Here is a 27,657-nt window from a genome sequence, read left to right as displayed (position 1 = left end):
GTGTGAATTTCAGGCTGGGCTGCTAGAATTTATATTTGAGTCCCATTTTTCCTTAGGGGACAGTGATGGTTTTGTGACTGGTGCTACATGTGGGTTACACAAAAGCCACACTTACAAAGGACCACGAGGAATCTGCAGGAGGAGCGAGCTAATCCTGCCAGCACTCAGCCATGACCCTTCATGCCCAAGCTGAAGACCCAGCATGCACAAAACAGAAACCCCATAGGTGCCAGTTCCAAAGGACATCATCATCCTTCCCAATTTTCTCCTCTTCCAGATGTGCACATCCAGGCTGTAAGCTGGTTGGATTAATTGTCTTGTTCCTTTGGTAATTAAACTTCTTGCATTTTTTTAATGTTTGTTTATGGGTGCCACGTTGCTGCCTCCATAAAACGTGGGACTTTCTCTGTCCCTGCACTGTAAATCGAGGTCTGTAAGTTGTAGAGCAATTTATCACTGACCATTGCCCAGTTTTATGTTAATGTTTGAACATGGCAATAAAGGAATTACATCATTTTACCTCTGACCAACTTTAGGGCAAAAGGTCCTTATAAAACCAAGCTGTGCATGCCAGCAAGGCACCTTTTCTTGTGTTGGGAGCACAGAGAGCCTTCCACCATGAGCTTCACTGGAAAGTACGAGCTCCAGTCCCATGAAAACTTTGAGCCTTTTATGAAAGCCCTCGGTGAGTGCCTGCATGCGTTGTGTGCTGCTTTGCCTCAGCAGTTTCTGCTGATATTTGAAATAGCCCAACTGTGTTTGATGTGCTGCTGATACAGTTGGAAAGCAATCTGTCAGATTTCCTATTTCTGTCTGCTACTCTGCAGTTGCCATTTTCTAAATATGTGTGCATGGAGATATGAGCTCAAAATAGAAGAGATAGCATCACTCTCACTGAGGTCAGGAGACACTGGGTGTAATTTTACAGCTTGCAGGAGGACAGTCCCAGCAGTCCCTGCAGCCACGTGCTGGCAGGCTGGGTGCTGCAACACGCACTAAGCCAGCAGGACCTTGCTAGCTTCAGGCAGTGGTAGACCTGCCCCATCAGGGTATGAAACGTGAGAGAGAGAAGGACACTGCTCACCACTGCACAGCTCCAGATTCTGCCATTTATCAGAAAAATAGTCAGGTTGTCTAAAAGCTTAGTGATGTAGGTGGCTGGCTTGATTCCCACCAGGCTTTACGACCTCTGCATAGCTGTGTGCAGAAGGGCTCTACCTGCCAGGTCAGCTTCATGATTTGGGAGGAGACTTTAGTGACCTGGTTCTGAGGGACCCTGAATCTCACTCAAAAAAATAAAGGTTTCCTCATTCTTCTTTGATTTATTCCATTTTCTCTGCTTGCTTCTCAGTGAGGGAAGGAAAACCTCTTTCCCTCTGTTGCTTGGCCAGAGAGATAGCTGTTCTACTTCTAGACAGCTTGCCTGAAGAAGGGAGAACTCTAGCTCCCACACAAAACCCAGAAGGTCATTATTATTCTTCCACCCTGTCAGGCCCTGGGGTCACTGGGGAGCTGCCATCCTTGAGAGGCTCTGCCTCCAGGCTGTGTGTCCTCAGATCCCATTGAATTCATTAGGCAGCAGCAGTCCACCAGTGATGGCTCCAAGGTCCTCCTAACATCTCTTGTTTCTGTGCAGGGCTTCCTGATGATCAGATCCAGAAGGGCAAGGACATCAAAAGCATCTCAGAAATCGTGCAGAATGGGAATAAGTTCAAGATTACTGTGACTACTGGCTCCAAAGTAATGAGCAATGAGTTCACCATTGGGGAGGAGTGTGAGATGGAGCTGCTGACAGGAGGGAAGGCCAAGGTGAGCCATCAGCTCCCCCTCTTCCCAAGCTGCAGGGGTTCAGGGACATTGCATCTCACAGACTCATAGATTCATGGGTTTATTTGAGTTGGAAGGGACACCTACAGGTAATCCGGTCTAACTCCTCTGCAATAAGCAGGGACATCTACAGCCAGATCAGGGTGCTCTGAGCTGTGTCCAGCCTGACCTTGAATGTCTCCAGGGATGAGGCAACCACCACATCTCTAGGCAACCTGTTCCATTCCATCCATCCCCCTGCACATGGGCTAAAGGGAATGAGCACATCAAGGGTATTAAATGTAACACGGGGGCAAGAACTGGGTAATTCCCCAGCCTGATTCTGCCTCTTGCAGTTTACACGTGTGACTTAATAAAATGGGAAGAGTCTAAATGCTGAAATCAAGCCTGTAGGTGTGACACTCACTGCCCTGCTCCTTGCAGGCCCTCAGCAAGCCTCTTAAAAATAAATGTCTGAAAGTGCTAGTGCATTGCTGTGGGACATTCTGACAAACTCAGAGCCTGGCTCTCAGAGGTTCCCACCTCCTCTCTGCTTCTACAAGGCTCTCTACAACCCTCTCAGAATCTCTGCAGATGAAGCTCTGCATTTCTAAATCTATTTTATTGGAAATACTGGAAGCTTAGTGTTTTAATAGCCAGCCTGGAAAAGGAGAATAGAGAGGCTTTGGTAAAGCAAAAAAGTCTGAAAGATTTGAAGTGAAAAAAGGTCTACTTTGTTATGTTGCAAAACAAAACATACTCTCCTTTCATTTTGTTGACTTAAAGGTAGCACAAGCAATTTATCCAATGAATCATAAACCAATAAACCTGTTCTTTTAAGTCCCAGAGGCTGTTAACTTGCCTGCCAGCCTTTTTCACTGCTGCTGTTTACACTGGGTGAGACGATTTGGCAAGGTGAGGATTTATGTCTCTGGAAACTTGTTCAGTTCCAGTTCCTGGACAATACTTTTCAATGATTCATGAAATGTCAAGATGGCACCACTGGCAATTATTGCATCTCAGCTCTGCACTGGGAGAAGCTGATACTGCAGGCACTTTTGAAAGCAGGAGGAATGATCACTAAAGTAATGCCCCAGTGAGCTGGGCTCTGAGAGCAGTACATGCCTTGTGTGGCTTCCAGCATCCTTGAGAACCCCTGAACAGAAATCAAGGTCTATGAGAAGAGTTCTACCTTCCCTAAAACAGCAGCTTGAGGGCAGATGAAGGTGTCATGCAGATGGACAAACAGAAATGGGTTTTGCTGTGTTATTACTCTGAGTAAATTCAACAATCAATCAAGGCTGCCCTGAGGGTGTCCGTGCTGTCTGAAGCCTTTATAGATATGTAGTTCCTGGGGGGCAGGAACTCAACAGACATAGCCATTCAGCTGACACCTTTACAGCAAAATTGCATCTCTTTCACAGAGGCTGGCAGAGTGAAAAGTAGACACCCGTACTCTTGCTGTGTTGTAGTCTTCTCCAGCACAACAATCCTCCCCCCTCTTGGGAAAGCCAAAATCACCAGGGAGCAGCTTGCTGCAAACAGTTTTCACAGGAAGCAGTAGCAGCTCAGTGCAGAAGGGGATGGATGAAATGCAGGGAGCGTGCAGTGCTAACATGAATGCCTTTGTCTCTCCCCTTGGTACAGTGTGTTGTTAACATGGAAGGTAACAACAAATTGGTTGCTAACATGAAGGGGCTGAAGTCTGTGACCGAACTCAACGGGGACACCATCACTCATGTAAGTGGAGAAGAGAAGGACAATGGCTGGATTAACAGTGCAGACAGCTGGCTTCAGGGGTTAGAAAGGAGTCAGGCACTGCAAAGCCTCCAGTGATGCTAGGGACCTTTAACAGGTGCTGGAGATGAGTGCATGCTTGGACTCAGGCCCCGTAGCCAAAGCTGATCAGTTGGCCAGGCAATGAAGGCTTTATTTTTGAAGTTGTTTGCCCTTTGAGATCCTACTAGGCACTGGTGATTAAAGTTACATGTAATGAGGGCATATTTTCAGCCAGATTTATAGGTTTAGGGTGGGGCCTGGCACCTGTAAAGAGGAGATGTGCAATACACTGATTCCAGTCAATGTCAGATTATCTATGTTGGGGTAGTCATGAATATATCCAAAGTTTTCGTAATTTGATTTATAGATGATTAGATAGGAGATCAGATCTGTGTTGATTTGCAAGACCAGGTCCTTTTCAAGCAGGTTTTGGAGCCAAGTGCAATGCAAAGCTAACAGTTCCTATTGTTTTTCAGACAATGACCATGGGAGACCTCACCTACAAGAGAATTAGCAAGAGAATCTAGAGACCCTGCACACACTCATCATTTTACTGTGTAAAATGTGTCCTTTAAAGTAGAATTTGTATTAAAACATCTTCATAATAAACCTCTTTGCTGTTGCTATAATGAGATATAAGCCTCCAAAAACTCTCAAAAACCCTGGAAAAAAACAACAACTGGGCAGCAGGCTGAGCCAAGCCATTGTGAGACTGTCTGTGTTGCTTTCTTGTCAGCACAGATGATCTCTCACAGATGCTCTGCCAGCTCCTCTCTGAGAGACAGGCACCACCATTCTTCTTGGGAAGTACCCGTGGGTTGTATGCCCACAGCTGGGTGGATGGAAAAGTACTGTGCCAGGACCAGAGAAAGGGTTCTGTCCCCTTTCCTTAAAGACTTGGCCAAAGGGACATCAAGGTGATTGTCAGGGTCAAAGGATAGGGTGGTTGAGTATGACAAATGTTAAAGATTGCCTTGGGGCAGAGATCAGCACTGGGGGAGTTCAGGCATCCCAGCAACCATCCCTATGCTCACTCTTTCACAAGGACCCAGCCCTATAGGCTCCAGCCACCCCATCACCAACTCCTCCCCACCCTTTCCAACCAGCTGAAGGGCACCAGACAACCTTTAGGTGTTCAATTTTGACACAAACTGTGCCTAATAAATAAATGGAAATAATCTCCATCTGGGATGAAGTAACAGGTATTCTCTGCTGGCAGGAAGTCAGCACTTGCTGTTCACAGCATAGACATAGGAGCATCTCAGTCAACCCCAATGCCTGGTGCTGAACACTGGATAAAGACCTGGTTTTCTGAAATCAGGAGAAAGGAAAATCTGTCTTCCTAACTGCATTCTCCAAGCTCTATGCTTGAAAGCTGATTGGGAATTTTTGCTGGGAAATGAGTGTCTTATTAGTGTGACATACTTACCTAGGATGATGTTCTCACAACAATTTAAATGATAAGGATGTTAGGAAAACACTACCTGTACCTCCATCCCTCCTTCTACAATCCTGATATGTCCTGCTATAGGTTGGCATTGGTCTTCATGCTGGGAACTGAACCAATAGAGGTTGTCACAATGGAGGTCATATAGGTGCTTCCTTGAAAAGAAAAGGACCTAACTCAACATCTCCTAAAGAACAGAAGTTTGTCTCTAGCAAACTCATCTTAGATCTGTAGGACCATCAGCAAAATCACTGAGAAATGGCAAGGGGAATAGGCCTGGTTTTGTTTTCTTGCTATTCTTACTATTCTGCTGAGGAGCAGGTAGGGGATCTTTGAATAAACAGTCCTTTTTCATGTCTTCATTGTCAATGAAGATCTGGAGCAAATCTTGGATTTGTAGATGAGTAGACAGCAAAGGTTGTTTTGTTATTGGAAATCCATCCATTGCCATTAGACTTTTCCTTATCTCAGTCTGCTGCCCACTGGCAGCTGATCCATTGACCATCCTTTTAGGCTCGGAGCAAAATTGATTAAGCACCTGTCTAAGATGAAGAATGGGTATGGATAAGCATCAGCATGAGCCCCCAGCTGTGAGCAAAGTGGGTTCCCCCTCCGGGGGAACTGTCCATTTTATTTATTTATTGCAATCCACACAGCCACTGCACCACACTAGTGCAACTGGCATCTGGAATGGACTTATCTCAAGTCCACCTGCTGCAACTGCTGTGGACACTGTGTGATTTTTAACAAACTAACTTCTCTTAATTAATTTATCTTCAGGCAGGAACCCCATTTAGGCACCAAGTCACTTTGGCCAAATTCCACACAAAGAGATATTGCACCCACATCAGATGCAGAAACACTGTTAATCAGTTTTTCATCAGAAAAAGATCACTTTACACAAAATTCCATCTGCATTTTTTAGTTGCTTTGCACTCGATGCCCACAGGCATACAAGACTTTTCTTGGAACCAGTTTTCCACTTATACTGTCTATTGGTCAACCACACATTGATATCACTGGCAAGAAGTAATGAGGGAAGGAAATGATAGAAAAAAATTAGGAAGGCACCAATTGAAAATTTAACTGAGGACTGCAAGACTTGCCCAGAGAGAAACTGGCTTTCAGTAAGAGTGTAAATAATTTTATAGCAGGTTTCTTGCTTTGATTTCTAATGCTTGTGGTAGAAAATGATGTTTTTGCCAAGAGCTCCTCTGCTGTGAGCTCTTGGGAGATTTTCAGGACTCTCTCCCAGCTGGTCAGTGCTCTCAGACTGGTGGCACTGGAAACAATCCTTGGGGATGTATCACATTCATATATCACATTCCCCGTGTCTGGAGGTGCCACAGGTGGTGTTGCCTAACAGGCATGACTTAGTGTCAAGCTCAACATTTATTCCTTCTTGTGGAAGAGGCTGGGTGGGGCCTCATTGCTGGGTTCAGGCATGACTTGAATCTTTTGGTTTTTGAGGGCAGCTTCCCTCATCTTGTAGTACATGAACTCATTCTGCTGGAACATGCGCAGCTCCATCTCCGTCTGGACACGCATGACCTGAGGGACACAACAGATTAAAGAGCTGTGACACAGAGTAAAGTGTCTCAAAGCAAGTGACACACTGCCCAAAAATGGGGACTGTCCATAGAGGTGTTCTGAGCCATGTAATGACTGATGCCTCTTGCTCCAGATGTCCCCGCAGTGGAACCAAGGCTGACTGGACAGAGGTAGCATTTACTTTCTCAGATCTGGTTGTTTGTGACCTATGAAGGTGAATAAGGCATCAGCCCTTCCTGCACCCAGCTCTTCTGCGGGCTCCTGGGAAACCTCGTCCCTGGATTCACTATGAACTGTCATTTGTAGCACTGCATTATGACAAAAGTTCAGAAGGGATTTTAGGAAATCTTTTTACACCTGTCTGTAAGTTCCTTCAACCCTTTGTTTAGTTGTGTCAAAGATGCACTATTTTCATCCTGAAGAAAGTGAAAAGGGAAACACACAAACGAAGGTGCTGGAGTCTTATCCTGTGATACATATACGTGTGTAAAGAGGTGAACAGTCAACAGACAATTTTGCTTCAGGCACATGACAATCATTCCCTGATGATATAAAGCTGCATTACAAGTATAGCTCTGCTGTTAGAGGGATGAAGACATCAATAAAGGATTTAATTTGGCATTGTTAAGTTATTTTGGCTAGTAAAGGAGAATGCTATAATGCCAGCAGGCCATATTCAGTGAGTTAAAGGATAAAGAGATGATCAGTCCTCAGATGCAGTTATAAATAGTTCATCACGGCTCAATATGTGTAATTCTCCTGGAAACTGCAGCTCTTGACCTTAAGCTAGGAAATACACCTATCTGTCATTTGAGAAAAATATAAAAATGAATTGCAGCCCAGAAGGACTAGGGAGTGGTAAATAAAGAAGAATGGTCATCAATATAATATGAAGAATATTGGTTGGTAAGCCAGGAACAAGTTCACCATGTGTAATTTGATACAGCCAAATTGGAGTGCCATCCATCTGAGAGCAATGAAGTCAGGCTGTTTGAAGAATGGGAGGCTCTGCCCTTGGGCTCAGTGGTTTCAAAAAAGATTCAGTGGCTCAATGGCTATTTTTTATGCATGTCCTGGTGCAGAATAAAAGCTGTTTTTCAGAGGTGAAAATTTCCCATAGGAAGGAATGTACACTTCCCAGCAGACTAATATGACCTAGAGAAAATAATGGCACTAGTAAGAAGCAGCCACAACTTGATGTATCTCTCTTACAGGTGGGTCGTTCCTACAGCTTGAATGTCACATTATCCAGGCAGATAACAGAGGGAAGAGGGGAAATCATGACACCTACCTCCAGGTCTTTGGTAATTGGGTGGGAAGGTCCGTGGGTTATCAGGAGAATGGCATAGGCTTTGCAGATCATGCTGTGCCCGACTTCAATGAGGCCAGCATGCCAGTGGGTCACTCCTGCTCGCATCACAGCCATCCCCAGCTGTGCATTGTTGGGATGGTATATTTTCCTGAAAAAGCATTGAGTAATTTTAGTTTAGGAAAGGTCTCAATTCCCAAATGTTTCCCAGTGATGTGACAAAGAGCACACTGTTTACTTGGTTGAAGATTCTATTGAATTTGTTGCCAGGAAATGTACAGCCTTGCTAGGGGCAGGAGGACACAAGTTACACAGGGACACAACTTGTTGTGAAAGAGAATATACAACCTGCAGACAGTGTGAGCAGGACAACTGGTTGGGAATACAACCCAGATGTCACCAACTTTACAGACAGAATGAAGTGCCTAAGTTGAAAAGGCAACAATCATCAACATCTCATTAGCTAAGGCCACATATTACTCAAGAGCAAAGGGATATCTTGACTGACAACTATTTGACACAGCTCCTCTTTTCACTGCAACTTATCTTTCCTGCAGGTTGCAGGGGAACAGACCAAGTGCTGCAGTGATGGCCTCTCTGTCCCTCACTCAGGCTTTGTGCTTTGCTACTAGGGCAGCCCTGAGATGCTTCTGACCAAACCAAAGTGGCTAATGAAAGATGACCCAAACAACTTGGCATTTACAATTGAGTAAACCAAGGTGTTTGGAAGCTTCTGTGTGTTTATAAAAGGATTCCTGTCTGTCCAGTGATCAGATCAAAATCTCAGAGCCAGCACTCTCATCCTGATGGGAGCAGACTAAGAAAATAACTTCTGTAACACGTTGCCTAACACTGCATAACCACAGAGAACTGCTGTCAAAAACAGCAGAGCCATACATGTAGCCATCCACCATCCTCTTGGCATATTCAGCTGCTTCCTCAAACATCTGGAGGTAGGAGAGCACCTCAGAGGCAATGCTGAGGATCCTTAGGAGGTAGATGTTTGTGTCCCCCAGCACAGGCTCCTGTTTCTTCAGGCACTCACGGCACAGCTTCACAACCTACATCCATAAAGCAGGGAGAATAGGGAGAATGTTAGAGCACCACCAGCTCTGAAGCTGCCACATCTGAGCCCTGTGTGACCCATACCAGTCCTAGAGGCCAAGTCAGACTATGTGAAGGTTGGGGAAGATAGGATATGCTTTAATATGTCAAGAAACATCAGCCTAGCTAAATGATTGGTGCTCAAATCTTCCTCTCCCAGGGTTACTTTCATAAAGTAAGCAAGGAAGAAGCGATTATGCCCCTCCTGCCATCCACCCAATCTCCTATAAGCTCCTAATATCCATGTGGAGGTGGAGGCATGAACTGTCCCATTCCCACTTGCTTGTCTGTGTCTTTTGTGATCTGAGCTACCAAGAGGGCAGGAAGCCCACAGAGACATTCAGATTATGAAGACAGGGCTTTGTTTCACCCATAAATCTTTGACTTAGAGGGGACAAGACCTACTTCCCTTGGCACTGCATACACAACAAGAAAGCAAAAGCACAGAGACTCACTTCATGGTAAGATCCCTCCAGACGGGCCTTGTTGATCTTCTCCAGCATGTCCTTGGAGAACTGGATAACCTCCTTCACTGTCTCTGCAGAAGGCTGGGGACGAAGTTAGAAAAATTGCAGAGAAATATCCACCACCTGACATCCAGGCATTATGCATATCCAAGCGTGCCTGATGAAACACTAACCAGCCCCTAAGTAGCCACCTCCTCTTCCTCCATTTATTGCTGGAATACAGTATTACTATATACAGTACCATCAATTATCCTCTCCTTTTCCAAGGTGTTCAAATTTGCATTTTCAAACAATTCTAGCTATCACAAACCATCTTTTGCTAAGTGGGTGTTACGGTTTTATGAATCTGAAATCAGTCCACAGCTGCCTGGTTCTGGGAGCTTGCAGGAAGAGCCTGGCCAGGAGACACCTGGCAAAGACAGAATACAGGCATGTGGCCAGCAGACAGAAAGCAGAGACTCAAAGATGCAACAAAGAACACAGAAAGCAGAGATTTGGACTTATAGTGCAGGACAGCTCCACTGTCTTTTTGCCACTTGGTTGATTGGGCTTTTGAGGAGTCTGAGATTTCACTGGTTGAAAAAAGCTCTTGAAAATTTAGTATGGAAGGAAAAACATTAGCTTTTCAGAGCTATATGCCCTGTACATACTTGGTTATGTATGTGTTATGATTTATTATTATGTATTATTAGACAGAAACTATCACAGCTAGTCAGATTTTAGCAGCTGTTTGAGCAGCACACAGGCTGTCCTAATGACAAGAGCACACTCAAAGGCAGTGTTGTGTCACTGCTGAGTAAAGACTCCCAGAACAGGCACTTTAACAGTACTTCCACTGCAGATTTATCTCATAAATTCCCATCCTTCATTTACTAGACCCCTAATCCTGTTGCCATTATAAACAATGGGAGCTTTGCTACTATTTGGAAGGGGTGATGGACCAGAGGCTGGAGCGGCTGTTGAGGATGTGATCTGTCCATCTCACGTTTATTCATAGAGCTTTTTCCACACAGCTGTGAGTGCTGCTGCTGTCAGGAGAGCGAGCCTGAATTCGGGGAATGTGATACAGCCAATGTGCTCTGCGGGTGAGGTCAGCCCGGATACTCACTGTCTGTGGATGGAGGGTATTTATAATAGCTGAAATCATATCTCATGTAAAGTTACCAGGGGGCTTCCTCTATGCCAGCACTTCAGATAGTGGAGCATATTTCCCCCCATAAGGCACACTGCAGAACATATAGAAGGTTCACAGTAAGGGGACAGGGTGTGTCAATGCTTGATAGCAGGCAGTGAACGAGAGCTGAGATTTTTAACACAGTCCACCTCAGGAGCAATTTGTAAATACTTCTGTAGGAAGTCGGATGAAAATGCTTCTGGATCTGGGACAGCTACTGGGAGTTTTGAAGCCAGGATTAGCTTTAAAATGAAGCTGGATTGTTTAGCAATGGATTACTTAGCAACATCGTTTGCAACGACTTATCTTTTGTAGAGCTTACAGGAATAGAATCCCCCCTAAGATAACACTGCCATGGAGGAAAAATACATTTAAGCAATTATATCCTAGGGCACAGGAACAAAAAAGCAGATCTCGTTGCTATCAGCATGCTCCGAAAATAGGATCTGCTGGCCGAGTAACACGTCCTAATGCTGACAGCAGGACACAGCCTTACATCCTTCTACTTGATGACTTGTCAGACCTCCCAGCAAAACACAGATGACTGAAAAATGAATGTTCCAACACACTAATTCTTCCCAGGAGGTCTGCCCAAGCAACTATGCACAAAGAAATGTCAGGGCATGGAACAAATTCACTCTCACCAGCTGGTGCAAGGAGGGTCTGCTTCCCAGAGCCAACATGATGATATGCATCTTTACAAACCATACAGCTTAGGTAGTGCCAGTTAGTCCTGTTCTCATGAACTATTATATATACATACACATATATATGTAATGTCCAATATATATGTGTTCAATCTAAATGACTGCATTTTTCTCAGTTCTAGACCTCATTTTCTAATATTTTATCATTCTGCCTGCTGCTGGACTGTTAGATAAGAGCTAAAGGCAACTTTTGAGGGATCTTTAAAAATGAAAAGCTGTGTGTCTGTTGCATAATAGGGATTAAACTGACCGTGGATGTTTGACTTGGTGTTGGACTCAATAATGTTTGAGTCTTGGTCTCACTTTTTGTACTGGCACTGTTCAGACTGCCACAACCTGACTCTGGTGCTGCTGGGTCTCCTCAGGCTGTGGAGGAGACACAGACAACTCTGTTTGAGGGCACCACAGGGCCATACCTTGTTGTCCCCTTCCTTTCCTGCCAGCATCAGGTCATCTTTGATCTTTTTCTTGCAATGCTCACAGGTGCAGTCAAAGTAATACTGCTTCTTCAGCTGCTTCCGTCGTTCCTCACTCACATTGAGGAAGTCCACATAGGACACGGTCAGCTCATCCCCTGGGGAGATCTTGCTCAGTGCCCGCAGCTCAATCCTGGGTGCAAAGAAGACAAGATATGGACTTGGAGAAGCAAACACAGCCATAGAGACATCAGGGACAAATCCTTCTATCAGAGCCTTTGCCCTAAAGGTACTGCTTTAGCAATGCAGAGATGTGCAGCAGTATGTTGAACTGAACAGTCACACCAGTTTGTCCTGCTCTCCTGCCAGTCCCTGGCTGGGATATGCTGAAAAGCAGAAAAGGCCCCATCCTGGGTGAATAGAGGGGTGAATCCAGACATAAAATCTTAATACGTTGGAGAGAATCTCACCACCAGAAAAACTCTAGATCAGAAGTACATGATGAGACTTGCAAAATGCTGAGTTTGAACTTTGGGTCTTTTTTAAGCACAGCTTGCATACTGTTTGTAGAGCTCTGGCTAGACTCCCAGACCCTGAGCTGGGCTGCTGTCAGTATCATTTTCATGTTGAAATGTTAAGATGTGTCCCCTGGGTGCAGGATAAGAGATGCCTGAACCCATTTCTTGCATCTCTACATAAAGCCTTAGTAACAGTTGATCAGGAATCGTTTATTTTCTACATAGCCCATCTGAGCTGATGCCTAATGCCAATAACAAACACAAGAAAATCACTATTCTGTTACTAACCCAAAACCCTTGGCATGCTTGCACTGACATCAGGCCTTTGGAAAACCAGATTTTTGCACCTACCTTTATCTCAGGTCTTCCTCTAAGACATCTTAAGTAACATGGACACCCAAATTCCCTTGATGTTAACTCCAGCAAGCAAAATGTCTTAGCTCCTCTGGGCTAACCCTCCGTCATGGGGTCTGGATAAGCACCACAGCATGCTGCCTCCCTTAGGTCTCACTGCACAGCCAGGATGTTTGTATCAGGTCTACTCTGTGTTTTAGAAGAAGCCTCTGAACAGGCTTTAAGGTCCCTTCCAACTCAAGGCATTCTGTGATTCCATGCCAAAATGTCTCACCAGGACAGGAAGCTGATGACCCGAGAACTGGAGGCATGCTGGTAGCTAAAAGCCCTCTGGGTGTTTCCACTTTGCTAAAGCTGCTGTTAAAACTACTCAATGAGGCTGGTCTTGACTTTCTCTAGGCATTAGATCATATCAACAGAATAATTCATACTAAATTTATCACAGAACATGTCAACATAATGAAGGGCAGCTATTGGACTTGACAGAACCACAGGAAAACACCAACCTGAGAAAGGTGCAACCAGCTACTCCAGAAGAAAGCACACAAAAAAGAGTAATTTCCATCAGAAAGGTTTAGACATAGAAATATTTTCACATTTAACAGGAATCTCATTAAAGTGAGTCATGCAACCAAAGAAGCAAGCCTTTGACTTTTATGATGCCCCTGATAGCCCAAGTAGCATAGGTATATTTTAAGCAGTCATCTGTGGTGACGAGGAGATTGATAACATTGCAAACAAGCCCGGACACACATGGTATATTTTAAATCTACAGTTAAAGAGACACTGTCAGATGAACACCTCACCGAGCTCATCCTGTGCTCTCTCCCTCCCCAGTGTCTGCCCCAAGGACCTTGAGAGACGTGCACAGAGAGCACTGGGGAGCTCAAAACTCAAATGGCCCAGAAATAGCAACTCTAATCAGTAACAGAACATAGTTGCACACTTTTATGGTCCTATCTGTAATGCTCAGAGTCAATGGAAAAGAAGTATTTCATCTCTTAATTCAGGAAATGAATTAATGAACCTATGAAACCTATGAAATATCCTGGGTTTTTATTTTATTGTATTTTATTTATTTTTTTGAAATAAAGTTTGAAACTTACAGTGTCCCTATAACTGGACTGCATATAACATACCAAGTGTATGAGCTGAGGTAGAGAAGTTTTAATTTTCTTTTTTTTTTTCATACTTTTTGGAGATTTCTCTACCAAAAGAGAATGCTTGGATCAGGTAAAAGTGGCATCATAAAAAGGTAAAACATTAATCAGGTACTATGATAAGAAAGGATGAAGCCTACATCTCACGGTGTTGCTATTGTAGTCAATGCATTCACAGGGCACTGTTTGCTGCAGAAGAAATGTGGACTATTTAGTATGTCAGTAACATGACCATTTATCATCTCATAGTACACAAGGTTTTATTTTGGGCTATGTAAGATTAGCAAGACCTTGTTCTGACTTTCATGCTCTTGTTGCACTTGGGGGGGGGGGAGAAATGAGAAGTGGAGGGGAAATACTGAAACAGAGGAAGCCACGGGAGAGGGCAGTAAGGAAGGGAGGGAATTTGCAGTCAGGGAGACAGCACTGCTATTGGTTTAATTTACTACAAAATGCAGTGTTAAGTGAGGTCTGGGTTTAGTGGGGCTTTACACAGGGGAGGAGTAGAAGTTCAGAAAACAGAAAGTGAAGTTGTCTGCAAACAAGGTTTTTGGAGCCTCTCAGTGCTGTTTGCAGCTACGTCATTAATGGGGCATGAAGGGTACATGGCAAGGGGAAGGACAACGCTTTCAAGAGTGACCCACCTCATCTGTGTGTGGAACATTGATCTTACAGCCTCATGACTGAAAGACAAAATAGACATCTGCAGTTTACACCGGTACAAGCACAAGAAAAGAAACTGGGTGAACTGGGATCATCTTGACTGGGGGTACTGGTGATCCCGATGTCTGTCTTGTGTTGGTCAGCACAAAGGTACAAAGAGCTCTGCTGTCCCTGTACAGCTACTGTAACCAAATCACCCATCACTGGCTCACAGTGGGTTCGGGGACAGCTGTCATGGCACTGCGATTTTAAGAGTGCTGTCAGCCAGTGGACGAGTGAAATCCTCTGCTGACATTTTGCAGGGCTGCTTCTGTGCAGACCAGAAACATCTCTCTGACATCAGTAGTCATGCTCTCCAAAATGCAGCTTGAAATGGAAATTAGACTGGGATATCAGCACCCGTGCTCGTGCTTGGTAATGAGTTTAGTGGGTGCTCAAGCCCAGCATTGTGCCTCAAGTGCTGATAAAGAGCTCAGTTCCTGCAACAGTAGCTGTTCTTATCTCCAGGTTTCCTAGACAAGAAGCCTTGGTAATTTACCTGGTCAATTACCTAACATAAGCAGATGGTCGAAGTCTAAAGCCAGCAAGAGGATTCATGCAGGGAATTCATCAGGCTGTCACACAATCAAAATGTCATTCCTCTACTTACCACACAAAAACTCAAGTCTGGGGGCTGCTAACCCTGCCAGCTACCTTCTGCAACACCCAGGCTGCTCAGAGAGGCTCCCCATCACCCACAGTATGATCCAAGGCAACTGGGCATAGAGCCTAGGCTCCATCTGGCTCTGGATCACGAAGGTAACCAACCTAAAGCACTTATCTTTTCTCTTTGCTCATTCCCCAGCTGCTTGATAAATACTGGTATCGTTTTAGCAGGTAAAACTGGCAGTGAGAACTGGAGTGCACAAGCAGTGTATTAGTTAAAGGAGGGGAGGCTGTGGGCTTACCTTAGGCTCAGCACTGAAGTTTGCTGAACATACAAATGTTTAAAATCTTAAGACCAAGCAGGAAACATTGATAAAACACTGTGGCTGTGGAGTTTTTGGCAAGCAGTTTCCCACAGTTAATATATTGCATACAGTGCAGCTTGCTGGATCAGCAGCAGTTTAGATTCATCCTGATTTGGGAGGATGAGGTGGAGGGAGAGCATCCCTCCTGGCAGCTGCCCCAGTCACTGAGATCAGCTGCCTCTACCTACTCTGCTGGAACTTCCTTGCAATCCCACTGTGCCTTTCAGCCTCCTCCCATCTCACACATCCTGCATAGGTTTTCTTGCAGGATTTGGGTGGGAAATGGGAACACACAGCACGTTAAGGCATCCAGCACTCACGTGTGACTCAATTTGCAGATAACAGTCACGTTTCTCATTAAGAACCCATTGCTAAAGAGTTTATCAGTAATTAACAGAGACTGAACACTCTTGTAGACATGAGGGTTTGTGTTTAGGGATGGCCATAAATGCATCAGTGATAGTGATACACAGCCAATTGCAAGCTTCAGTTATGAGAAACTCTTGGACTGTGGACTCAGTGTTATCTTTAATAATTTATTAACTGTAAGTGTTCCTTAACTGCTTATGAAGCCTCAGCTGAAGCTATCTTGGTAGCTCCTTGCCACTCTATCTGTCTATTTTGAGTCTCATTTCAAAACTCACATGGGAAAATCGCTTGCTGGTTCACTGGATTTGAAGTCAAACTCTACTGAAAAGCTCTGTGTATTTGGTACATCAGATAATTTTTTTTTATTATTATTATTTGTTAATAACAAAAGATAAAGCAGCTCTTCTTTAAAAAGAAAGCCCTGATTTTTGTTTCTGGACTAGAAAAGGAAATGGGAATGATTGGATTTTCTGGGGCAGGGGTCTGACACTCTGCAGTTAGCAGTCTGTTACGTGCATTGGCTGTTAGGATAGATCCTCGCTGCAATTGAGGAAAGCAAGTCACTCACTTGCCATTGTTGAAGATGACAGTACAGTTGGGCCAGCAGTCATGGTTGGCCTGGCAGAGGTTGGGGAAGATTCCCACACCAACAGCTTGCAGTCCTCTTTGGTCGCTGAGGGTAAAGGCATTGCAGTTGATCTAGTCCCAAAACATAGGCAGGAAGAAGCATGAAAGGAGACAAAGCTGAACTCAGCTACATTCAGGATTTCTCAGCTGCTGATGATTCTTTAAGAAAGGTGCACCTTAGTATCCCACTTCCAAACTTTCAGGAGAAAGGAGGTGTGCCTACAAGATTATTGTAGAAGGTTATTCTAGAAAAGATACAGGGGGAAGATGCACTGGTCACTTGTACTGATGTCTCCGTGTGCCCAGTGGATTTGCACTGCTGGGATGCTGTGTGTCCCTGGGGGACGCTGATGTCCCATGGGGTTAATGAAGCCTGAGAGGCACTGACCCTCAGCAGGGCTGGGGGCAGAGCTGCTCAGCCTCACAGAAATTCTCTCTCTGCACCACAAAAATTTGTAGTTAACATATTAGGAAAGGGTAATGTGAAATATTGTCAGTATACTTTACCTATTATGTAATATACATACAAGCAAAAATGTAATGTATGTAATATTGTAACTAATGCAGAAATAATACAGAAAATAAATCTATACTCACAAAGATTCTATTTGAAATATGTTTACTAAAAACATATTTATATGTATCTTCTTAGCTCCTCTAGGAGCAGAGTGATGCCCCGTGGGACTTGTGATGGCAATGCACCACCTGTGACTGAGAGAGCCATTTGCCTGCATGTTTAGACAGATTGCAGACCTTGACCTGGCTGCTCCTCAAATTTCTGTGTCAGTGCAGATGCAATACATATGGCAAATGTGGCAGTATTCAAACCACCTGTAGGAAAATGCTTGTCTTGAATATCTCAAGGATGAAGTTGGAAATCCTCAACTCATTTTGTTTGAGCACCTGACATAGCCCACTGTTGGGTACCTGACATTGTCCACAGCATTAAAAAGAAGCCCCCTTTGCTTTCTCACCCCTTTGACATACCACTCCAAATATGTGGGAGATGTACTGCATGCCAAACTGCTGGCTCTGGGCTGGCCAGAACTCCAGGAAGCTTTCCACATCGATACGGAGGTCCTTCTTCTCCTCCTCATCAAAGCTCTCCACGTGGTTTTGCAGGTCATCAATAGAGACCAGGCAGTTCTCCGACAGCCCACTGCCTTCTCTCTCTATCCGCCAGAGGATCCGGGCTGCCAGCCTGGCCAGGAGAAAGCCCAAAGTGCTAGCACCATGCACCAGCAGGCGCTGGTGCTCATCTACTCAGACTCTTACGCTCCTCCACCCAGTACAAGAACAGAGACCAATTTTTACATGACAAGTTCAGCATCAGTTGAAGAAGTCTTACAGAGCCCCAGCCCTGGACAGCTGCTTCCATATCCATGGGGATTCCTATCATTTTCTTACTATGGAGCCAGGACACGAATCAAAATCAATATATACTGGAGGAACCATGCTTTTCCCCACTGAAACTGCCCAAGGTGACTTCACCTCACTTCATTCAGCTGCTGTAGGGTTTGAGTGTCTAGCACCAAACAAAAGCAGGAGCACAACACCCTCACACCATGTATGTTCCGCCAAGCTCCAGCCCATGAGCTCAGGGGTGCTTGTGGCCTTCCCCAAAGCAGTTCCCACCACCATGAATCCAATTCATGACATCCAGCTGTCCCTCACCACCCCTAGAGGGATTCCGTATCCTCTCCCACCATTCCCTAGCCTGGTGGTGAACCAGACAGCCAGGCTGTGGCTCAGTCCCTCAGGGCCCACTCTCACCTGATGTTCTCAGTGGGTGCCTTGCCATGCTTCTTGATGGCAGAGCACTCATTTTTGTGGTTCAGCCAGGCATCTCTCTGGCAGGTCCGGTCACAGTAGTAGGCAAACTTGCATTGGCCACAGCGATGGAGCCTCTCCTGCCGTTTGAAGCAGGTGTGGCAGACAACGTGTGTCAGGCTGGAAGGACAAGAAGACACATAGGCTCATGCCTCAGTCAGAGAATCATAGAGTCATAGAATCATTAAGGTTGGAAAAGACTTTTAAGATCCAAATTCAATCCCAACCCATCCACACTATACCCACTAACCCATGTCCCTCAGTGCCATATCTATACAGTCTTTGAACACCTCTAGGGACAGTGACCCACCACCTTCCTGGGCACCCTGTGCCAATGCATTACTACTGTTTCAGAGAAGAAATGTTTTCTAATAACCAACTTGAACCTCTCCTGGTGCTGCTTGAGGCCATTGCCTCTCACCCTATCACTGTTACCTGGGAGAAGAGGCCAACACCCACCTCACCACATCCTCTTTCAGGTAATTGTAGAGAGCAATAAGGTCTCCCCTGAGCCTCCTCTTCTCCACACTGGACCATCCCAGTTCCCTCAGCCGCTCCCCATCAGGCTTGTGTTCCAGATCCCTCACAGTTCCATTGCCTTTCTATGGACACACACATCTTTCTTGCAATGAAAGGCCCAAAACTTAACTAAACTGAGATGTAGTCTTAATAGGTCCATCTGCAGGGGGACAATTACCTCCTTGCTCTGGCTGGCTACACTATTTCTGATACAAACCAGTATGCCATTGGCCTTCTTGGCCACCTGGGCACACTGCCGGCTCGTTTTCAGCTGGCTGTTGACCAGCACTCCCAGATCATTCTCCTTCGCACAGCCTTCCAGCCACTCTGCCCTAAGCCTGTAGCATTGCATGTGATTGTCATGACCAAAGGGCAGGACCCAGCACTTGGTTCTTGTGAACCTCATACATCTGGCCTCAGCCCACTGATCCAGCCTATCCAGGTCCCCCTGTAGGGCCTTCCTACTCTCAGGCAGATTGGCACTTCCTCCAAACCTGGTGTCATCTGCAAACTTACGGAGGGTGATGGGTCAACCCCATCAAGCAAAGGTCCTTTCAGCTTTCTGCCCATGGCTCCTCCTTCACAGTATGATGGAACCTTAGACATCTTGGGAGGATGAATAAACATACCACCTAGCTTAATCTTCATGCACTTGTCTGATGCTGTTGCTTCCCTATTTGGCTATGCCAAAGAGACAAACATTTGTTTAAAGGAGGAAAGCAATAAAGCATTCCCCGGCTCTCAGCCCTCTTTTCTGCAACTTGTCTGCTTCTCCTCAGCACCAGCACTGTTAATAGGATTTTCAGTCTGGTTTTGTTTTCTGTCTGGCCCATGCTGAGCAGAAAGCAGACGTCTAATGAGTCTGTCACTCAGTAGAGTACGAACAATGCAAAGGCAGTAAGCCAGCCTGGGTGCTTCACCTGCTCTCAAAGTCTCCGATACTATTGCACTATTTGTGTTTATGAACACTATAAGATTTTATTAATAAATCCAAGAGGGTTTTCATATTCAAAAGTATAATGGAGCTGCCATTGATCAGCAGAGTAACAAGGGCAGAACCTGATGTGCGGATGTGCTCCGCTCTGTTTAGTCTGGTGTTAGCTTTAGCACTGTGCTCTTTAGGCCACTTAAAGCTGTCCTGCACACAGGATACCAGTGCAATTCCTCCTTCCAGTCTCAAAGTCTGATGTGTCCCTGGTGCCAGCAGCAGTAAGTGCTGCTCTCCATCTATTCCCGCTTCTCGCTCTGTGGTTTACTGTGAGCAGGATGGGCACAGCACAGAGGGGCAACTGCTTCAAACAGAGCATGTTTCCTCTTTAGGGACTTCAAAACAGGATTTCCAGAAAGCATCCTACCACCACATATATGTAACTATTACCAAGGGTGAGGAGTGTGTCAGAGGATACTGATTAAGCCCAATTTGATATCCTCCATCCGGGAGTGCCTAGGGTCTTGAACTGAGAGGAAACCTCCATGTGCCCTCTCTCACATGTCCAGTTGCTTGCTCCTGTGACTCATTTCAATGGGAAAGGAGACCTTTTGAGATTTATTCCTTGCTGCTCCAGCAGGCATTTTTCCCCAGCAGTTTGCTTCTCCAGGCAGCTGCACGCTCCTCCACCTCCAGTCAGATTCAATAGCAAGGGGGAATTTAAATTCCTACTGCTTAGACACTGGTGTACTAGGAGAAGTTCTCATTGCAGAAAGCTCACTGAGCCCGGGGAACGTTGTCATTGCCACAGCAAGGAAACACGAGGAAGGAAAAAATGAGTTGACAATCACAAGAGAAGGCTGTGCCACAAGTAGGAATCACTCCCATAGTCACAGGACTGTCTTGCCTCTCCCCCCTACATAAATATATATATTATAAACATGTGTGCATGTTTATTTCTATCCCAGTACATTTAAAATGCTTTTTCATTCCTCTGGCACTAGTGCATGAGCTACTGAAACCACCCACCCTGTGTGTTCGCTCTTGCAGGATGGGGAGGGCCACTGATGTAAAGCAGGTTGATTTGCAGCAGGCAACACCACATGCAGAAATGAGCTTTGGAAAATGACAGCAAGCAGTGCTGGTGCAGGGGAGCAAGCCCAGAGCAAGGCAAGCAGTCAGCATGGGGACAGAACGCATGCCCATGGAGGAGGATGCAGCCTGCTCCGTTCAGTCTGATGAAATAGCTGAGAGGTGGTGAAAAATGCAACGCTGCACTCTGTCAGCTGTCAAGTCAGGGGGGCAGAGAGGTGCAAGAAAGATTACATTCCTTGTAAGGCAAAGGAGAGGCAGAGAGCTGATAAAACCCACATGGTTGTGTTGTGCAGGGAAGCACAGGGAGATATCTCGCACAGGGAATGGAGCACCTTCCTTCTGCTTGCCTGTTTTGGGGGCAGACAGAAAGTGAATGGGCAACTAAAGAAGTTTCCCTGCACAGAGGAATGATAGGCTGGGGGGTGAATACGGTGCTGCAGAACACCAGACCTGAAGCAGGAGTTCATCTCCCCAGCCCCCCCCCAGAATGAAAAAATTACCAAAGTACTGACTGCAGATTGAATTATTCAGTGATCCAAATAGGTATAACAAAAAACTCTCGTGGGATCCTCTGTGTTCAGAACTGGTTTAAAAAAGGGAATGGGTGCATTAATAATGTACCTTTGGAGGCCTGGGCTCAACTCCTGATGCTATAAAGAAAAACTGAGAGAAAAAAATCGTGGAGATCAATTGCCCAAATCTTCAACAAACATCGCTCAGGCACTGTCTGATTACAAGCCCTTAAATTGCCCAGGAATCCTGCAAGCTCCTGTCCTCAGAGAGCCAAATGCCCCAAACAGGGATGGCAGACTGGGCTCTCCTTTGGCCCAAGGAATGGACAGGTTCTGATACCTGTAGGTTTGCAGGTAGACAATACCAAAGACACCAAAGGCATGCAGTGGTCCACACTCTTCCCTACAATCCCCTCTGCAATAGTTAAGGTCCTTCAAGAACATGGGGAGCAGCCTGAGGTTAAGCCCAGGTCTCTCAGCCTGTGGAAACCACAAGTTTGTAAAAACTATTCTGTCTTGCCTAGAAAATGCGTAACACAACCCAGTGTGTTTCCAGACAGAGATTCTTCTCCCCATAGGGACAGCAGCTCATGGTCAGGACACTTCACAGGCAGGCAGCACTGAAGGTTTCTGGAGAGATGTGTGGATCCTGCCCAGGATTGCTGGAGATGTGGACCCCCAAAGACTAAGTGTTCTGCTCCCTTGCTTTAACACAGGGACAATGTAACTGTTTTCTGCTGTGTGAGTGTATGCTGCTGTCTCTGGTGTGACCTCTGGCCACTCAAGCACCACCTCAATGTGCTCATGTGGTGCAGGCTGTGAATGTATATATATATTTTTTAATTAATCCTGGCCAAAAGCAAGATCTTCATTAGCACAGTGATTTCTTCAGCCCATCTCTGCCTTGCCAAGTCAGGGATTTAGAAGTGACCTGGAGGGCAGATGCCACTGATTGACTCACTGAATGACTCTCTGAGGAGCCTCAGGTTTCCCTGGCTTCTCCTCCAAGTGTTGGCTGAGTTGGACTCTGAGGGGCTCATGAACTCTGCTGTTACGTGGATGAGATGTACAACCACTACTAATCCTGGATGTAGCTGCTGTCACAAAAGCAATGATTCAGTATGCCAGCCAACTAATGCAAGAGGTGACAGCACTGTCAGCTAAACCATGACTCCCACAGGCACAGCTCTCAGTGAAAGCAAAAGAAGCAAATACTTCGAACGACTGCTTGAACTGGATTCAGATGGATTCAGATCTGTAGGACGGAGGGCTGAGTACTGCCATAGGAAATACATTCACCTCATCTTTGAGGCATGCACAACTTAAACAAGCTGAGATGGCTGTATTGCAGAAGAATAGAGGGGGATTTCACCGAAGAACTAACGGATATGGTAAAATTATCAAAAGCTCTCAGAAGTGAGTTTATTCCATTCTGTGCATGATAAGTGTCACACACAGATGATATAAAGTACACCTAAATCCACCTGCTTCATTTCTGATCCTGGCTGGCTTGACATCTCTCTTCTCAACAGCACACAGGGGATGATGGAATAGCCTAAGAAGCGGGCGAAGTCCACTTGGCTTTCAAAGCTTTCAGTGTAACATTTCATTAAACAAAGCAGACTAAGGAAATCCACCCACTCTTCCAGCAGTGAAATGAGAAAGGAGGTTTTCAGCAGTTGGCTTCTACTGGAGATGTAGTTCTACTGTAATGGTGAAGTACACGTGCAAGAATAGCTCTGCTTAACAAAAGTGCTCCCCACATTTTGCTTAGTAAATGTATTTGGGGCCCACTTCATGCATCACTCATCAAGCAAATCTTCATGTGATCTTAGCTTTCTATCATATGATACTGTTTGCTTTGACTACTCTCTTTCAAATCCTACTCGTTAAAGAGCAAGCCCATAAAGAGAAGGTTGACAGAAATATCTCAGGCTTCCCCTTGACTGTAGGACATGTAAACTCTTAGAAACTTGAGGGCTGACAGACGTGAGAAGGTCACATACTGTACATTGAGCCCAGGTGAAGGGAATGTCATCATCCTGGAGGCAGCTGTGAGGAGAGGAGACTTAAGACTTTCAGGGCTTTGTTTACTGATTGGGATGCAGACTACATGTTTAGACACCTCATCTCTGCCCTGGGTTAACTAGAGCTCCAGTCAAGACACCCAGTATTGTCAGAAAAGCAGTTCAGCTCACCATGGTGGTGTGAGCCTTCCATGCACATTACTAAGCTCCACTGACTGTAATGGGCACTTAGGGCTGGATTCACATGCTCAGATATAGGAGCCTCATGTTATTTTAAGCTCTTCAGGGACTCTCATCTGCCCTGAAATGCTGTTCTAGAGGAGGCCTGATTCTCATAAATCCCAGTTTGTACCTGTCACCCCTAAGAGGATGTCTCAGACAACCTGGGGCATCTCAGATGGCACTAAGCACTGATAGCAATTGAATCCTGCCCTTAGATTTATGCAGGCACTTAAATCAGAACTTAGCTCTGGGTGTACTAATTCGCAAGCTGAATCCACTAGACAAAGCATCACATCACCCTGCAGGTGGATCCACTTAAACTGGCTGGTCTTATTTGCTCAGAGTATAATGGCTAGTTATAGAGTTTTTCCAAAGAAGCTATTTTGTCTTTTGTTGACAAAATGAAATTCTCAACACCTCCTCAGACTCATTCTCCTAATGGCAGACATTCATACATTGCAATTGGTGACAGCCTCAGGTCAAAACTGCTTCTGCAATTTCTTGCATCAATATGTCATTCTACAATTTACAGCAGGTGACTTTCTCCACTGTGTGGCAGAGTAGGGCCTCTGTATAGCTTAAGCCCAAGTGTAATTTATCCACTCTTTCTGCTGTGAATTACTGTATTTGACAGTCTCTGTCCTTCACCAGCTCGAATGGTCATCAGCTTTTCTGGGTCTCCAGTATTTCTTCAGCACCTCCTGATTCGTAGCAGCTTCGTATCCGTATACAAACACAAGCTGCTTTCCACCCTGTGGCATGGCCACACAAATTAAACAGAGTTGTACCTCTGAAGAGCTGCTCCCATTAATCTAGAAAAGATGCCTTCACTTTGCCTGCTGTTGCCACAACACATGCAGTCACACAGTGTGGTCATTGTAGTATAATGGCTATCCATATAAATCACAAACAGAATTTCATTTTCAACAGCACAGCCAGGCACAGGTTTTCAGGGGTTCAGCATCCACATTGTGACCAGACTTCCCATAGGACTGAGCTCCTAAAATGGTTGCAAGGTACAGACCAGATTTTCTAATTTACTCAGTGCTCTTGTGCTTCCATGGTCCCCTTAATAAACAAGGAAATTGAGCTCTGTGGAAAATCTGATCACCTGTTTGGTTGGACCTGAGCTGAAAAATTAAAGCTACCAGTCAGTCATATTTGAATTCCCTTTCCTTAGCTCACATACTAACTGCCTTCAGCAAGTGTCTAAGATGCTGAGCACTGGAAGGATCCAGGCTATCCTTCAGTAGCAGTCAGCTCAGTGGGCGTTAGGTGCAACAGAGTTACATACCACTTGGACTGTGGCAGAAGGTACCTTCAAAACCAAAGCCCCATGAGGGTGTGAAAAACATCAGAGGAGTTTTCACAAGAAAAATGTATGTTTGCATTCTATACCAGGCTAGGATACCCCTGCTGAGCACTAACCAGCAAGCATTTAGCTGGCAACATCTGCTTCAGAGATTTTGAGAATACATTTCACCACTGACACAGATAAAGTACTTTAGGATGAAACATGCCACAGGAGGGTAAGAGTCCACTACTATTGCACGGGAGCATGAAGAAGCAGCAGAGAGATAAGAATGACTGAACCCATTCCCATGCTCTGCAGTCACAGAGATGTGTTTACTTAACCACTTTGCTGCTCTGGGAGTTAAATAAACACAGCCTGAGGAGGGAGGGAAGCACAGCTCTCCCTGCCCAACTTCTCTTGGAAATCTACACCTACTGCAGCCTGGACTGCTCTCCTGTATGCTCTAGGCTCACAACAATTCCTGTAGAAGGAAAAAAAAGTCAACCAGCAATCAAAAGGCAAAATGTTTTCAGTGCTTGAATTACTATTTTTAGTAAGGTTTATGAAAGAAGTCGTTGTCCATAGGAGCTTCTGAATAAAACAGAATCCAGCAAGTGACACAAGTGAAACTAAAGTGTGAGAGCTAAGGGGGCACATCAAGGAGAGGTGGTTTTGTTACTAACCACAATAAATGAATGCAAGGTTAAGAATACAAAAACTTAAGCTCCTAAGAACTTAATACAAGAACTTGTGAGCTCTTAAAATGATCTTAAAATAAAATTAAATAACAATGTCACAATTGCTATTATATAGATTCACAAATACTTTCACTCACCACATAAGGGCAAGGAAAAAGTCAATGAAAGACATAAAAAAATCTTATTCCTTGTTCTATCCATTTATCCTCATTTCTCTGCTGTTACCAGATCACATAGGAGCATAAATCTGCCTCAGTCACAGCACTTAACAGAAAGGATGACCAACATTAAAACAAAAATGAGCTCTGTCTGAATCTTAGACTTCATTAGCAGAACTGATTCAATCAGGGAAAGCTCAGCTAGCAGAATCACCCTCTGCCCTATTAAGTTCACTAAAGTTACTGGCAGCCTGGGGCAAAAATCAGTTTCAGGACTGGTGACTTTGAGGAATGCTCACACGTTTCCTAAGCCCAGAATGTCATTGACATCCAGCTCTTCAGTTAAAATGTTTGGGATAAATTCTATTCTCAGATTCTACATTATAAGGCTGAACAAATTCCATTTATATCAGAGGCTTTTGTCTAGGTTTACACCTCAGCAGATTAACATAGAAATTGGTTCTTTGTGTCTTTTAGCTTCCAGGCTATTTAAGTAAATCTTCCTTTAATATGAAGGGCAGAAGTAGGGAACCATGGGCTGCTCTGGCAGCACAGGCTGGTCAAGTGTTGTTCATCCTCGAATAAGCAGCAGAAAAGAAAAAGGTAGTTTCTGGCTATATCAGTGTGAACAAGAAGTTCAAATTGCTCTTATCTAAGAGTGAAAGGAGAAATGGCAATTTCTGTTAACTTAGCTAGTCATAAACATAAAATCACTTAAGGAGAAATAACACCACTTGCAGATCTTCCAGTTTGATGACAGCTGCCCATGGAGCTACATGTACAGCTGAGTAGTGGCACACAGAAGCAAAGCACAGTGTAACTCATTGTTATCACTCATTATACACTGGAGACTCAGGCAAGGTCTGCCTGAGATTGCTCTCACTGAATTACACTCATTCCTGCAGCTGAGTGGAATGTAGCATGGGTCCATTTTTGCGAGGCACTGAACACACAACTGTCACTGCACTTGGTAAAAGCGGGCAGCATCAAGCACCTTGCAAGCTCACATCCTGGAAACAGACAGAGCCATATTTAAAGTGAAAAAGCAGATCTGAGCCATGGGAAGGATATCGCTGTAAGCTGGGAGTGCATCAGTACAGAAGCGTTTCTGACTTCCCTCTGCACCCCTCTCTGATGCTGACCAGACAATTTCAAGCTCTCACCCTCCCAGCCAGATAAAATTTTGCATTGAGACACCTTTTGAACTCTGTTTTACAAGTCCTTTTCTCTTACCTATCAAAAACCACAGCAGCGTAGGCTGGCTCTGCAAAGATGACATCTCCGGGCAGAAATTCCTTCTGTGCTTTCAAGCCCCTGCCTTTGCCTTCAGTTGTGAACACTTCGACTGATTCCATTCCCCCTCTGGTCATTCCCAGGTATTTTGCAGCAACCCAAATCTTCTGTTACTCCTGTCAACTTCGCCTTGCCACAAGACCACGTTTAAAAAAGGGCCAGCCTACCCCCACCCCCAGAAGCACCGAATCCCATAGGAGGGAGAAGGGGTGGGAGCACGAAAGGCAAGAGATCTTCTATGCACTATTGCCAACCTACACAGGGCTGGGTCTTCTGCTTCTTAGGAAACCCCCTTCAAAAACCACGTTCGGAATTGTTTCTCCCAGCCACAAGCATTTGTATATGTTAGGAGTCAGACTAATTTATACTCTTCCATTGGAGAGGGAACGTATTCTCTTTGCAAGGGTATTTTTAGCAACCACATGCTTCTGTCTCTCAGGAAGCAACAGCTGGGATGGGGAGTGCTGGCATGTGTATTTCTGACCCCTTCCACTGTCATCTGGCTTTTTCCAGAAATTAAACAATGCTGCTTTATTTTTACCCTCTAAGAGATGGACAGTGTGTTTAGTGGCAGGGAGAGCAATGAAGTACATTCCCTGCAATCCTCTGCCTCCTCCATC

At 45.1% G+C, this 27,657-nt stretch overlaps 2 protein-coding genes across 4 annotated transcripts; one reads left to right on the top strand and one right to left on the bottom strand.

Annotated features, from left to right (window-relative positions):
- The first annotated feature begins 575 nt into the window (after nt 1-575).
- FABP1 (fatty acid binding protein 1) lies at nt 576-4,214 on the top strand. 2 transcript variants are annotated; one of them, XM_065735963.1, is made up of 4 exons: nt 576-685; nt 1,637-1,809; nt 3,454-3,546; nt 4,062-4,214. In XM_065735963.1, exons 1-4 carry the CDS (start codon nt 619-621, stop codon nt 4,110-4,112), a joined length of 384 nt encoding a protein of 127 aa, XP_065592035.1. In that variant the 5' UTR covers nt 576-618; the 3' UTR covers nt 4,113-4,214. The 2 variants fall into 2 exon arrangements, with proteins under 2 accessions (XP_065592035.1, XP_065592034.1); XM_065735962.1 differs by lacking the exon at nt 4,062-4,214 and having other exon boundaries at nt 3,454-3,657.
- Nucleotides 4,215-6,092: 1,878 nt separating this feature from the next.
- On the bottom strand, nt 6,093-27,238 carry SMYD1 (SET and MYND domain containing 1). 2 transcript variants are annotated; one of them, XM_065735934.1, is made up of 10 exons: nt 26,978-27,238; nt 18,235-18,411; nt 17,449-17,662; nt 16,403-16,533; nt 14,437-14,475; nt 11,761-11,953; nt 9,452-9,544; nt 8,790-8,953; nt 7,875-8,043; nt 6,093-6,583 (listed from the first exon to the last, which is right to left on the bottom strand). In XM_065735934.1, the coding sequence occupies exons 1-10, from the start codon at nt 27,112-27,114 to the stop codon at nt 6,425-6,427; spliced, it is 1,476 nt and encodes a 491-aa protein (XP_065592006.1). In that variant the 5' UTR covers nt 27,115-27,238; the 3' UTR covers nt 6,093-6,424. The 2 variants fall into 2 exon arrangements, with proteins under 2 accessions (XP_065592006.1, XP_065592007.1); XM_065735935.1 differs by lacking the exon at nt 14,437-14,475.
- Nucleotides 27,239-27,657: the final 419 nt, after the last annotated feature.

The sequence above is a fragment of the Cyrtonyx montezumae genome, unplaced genomic scaffold (genome assembly GCF_038088225.1).
Source record: "Cyrtonyx montezumae isolate F1298 unplaced genomic scaffold, pur_monq_1.0 scaffold_2, whole genome shotgun sequence".
Lineage (NCBI taxonomy): Eukaryota > Metazoa > Chordata > Aves > Galliformes > Odontophoridae > Cyrtonyx > Cyrtonyx montezumae.
The sequence above is the reverse complement of the archived record's forward strand: the minus strand, read 5'-3'. Positions and strand labels throughout refer to the sequence as shown.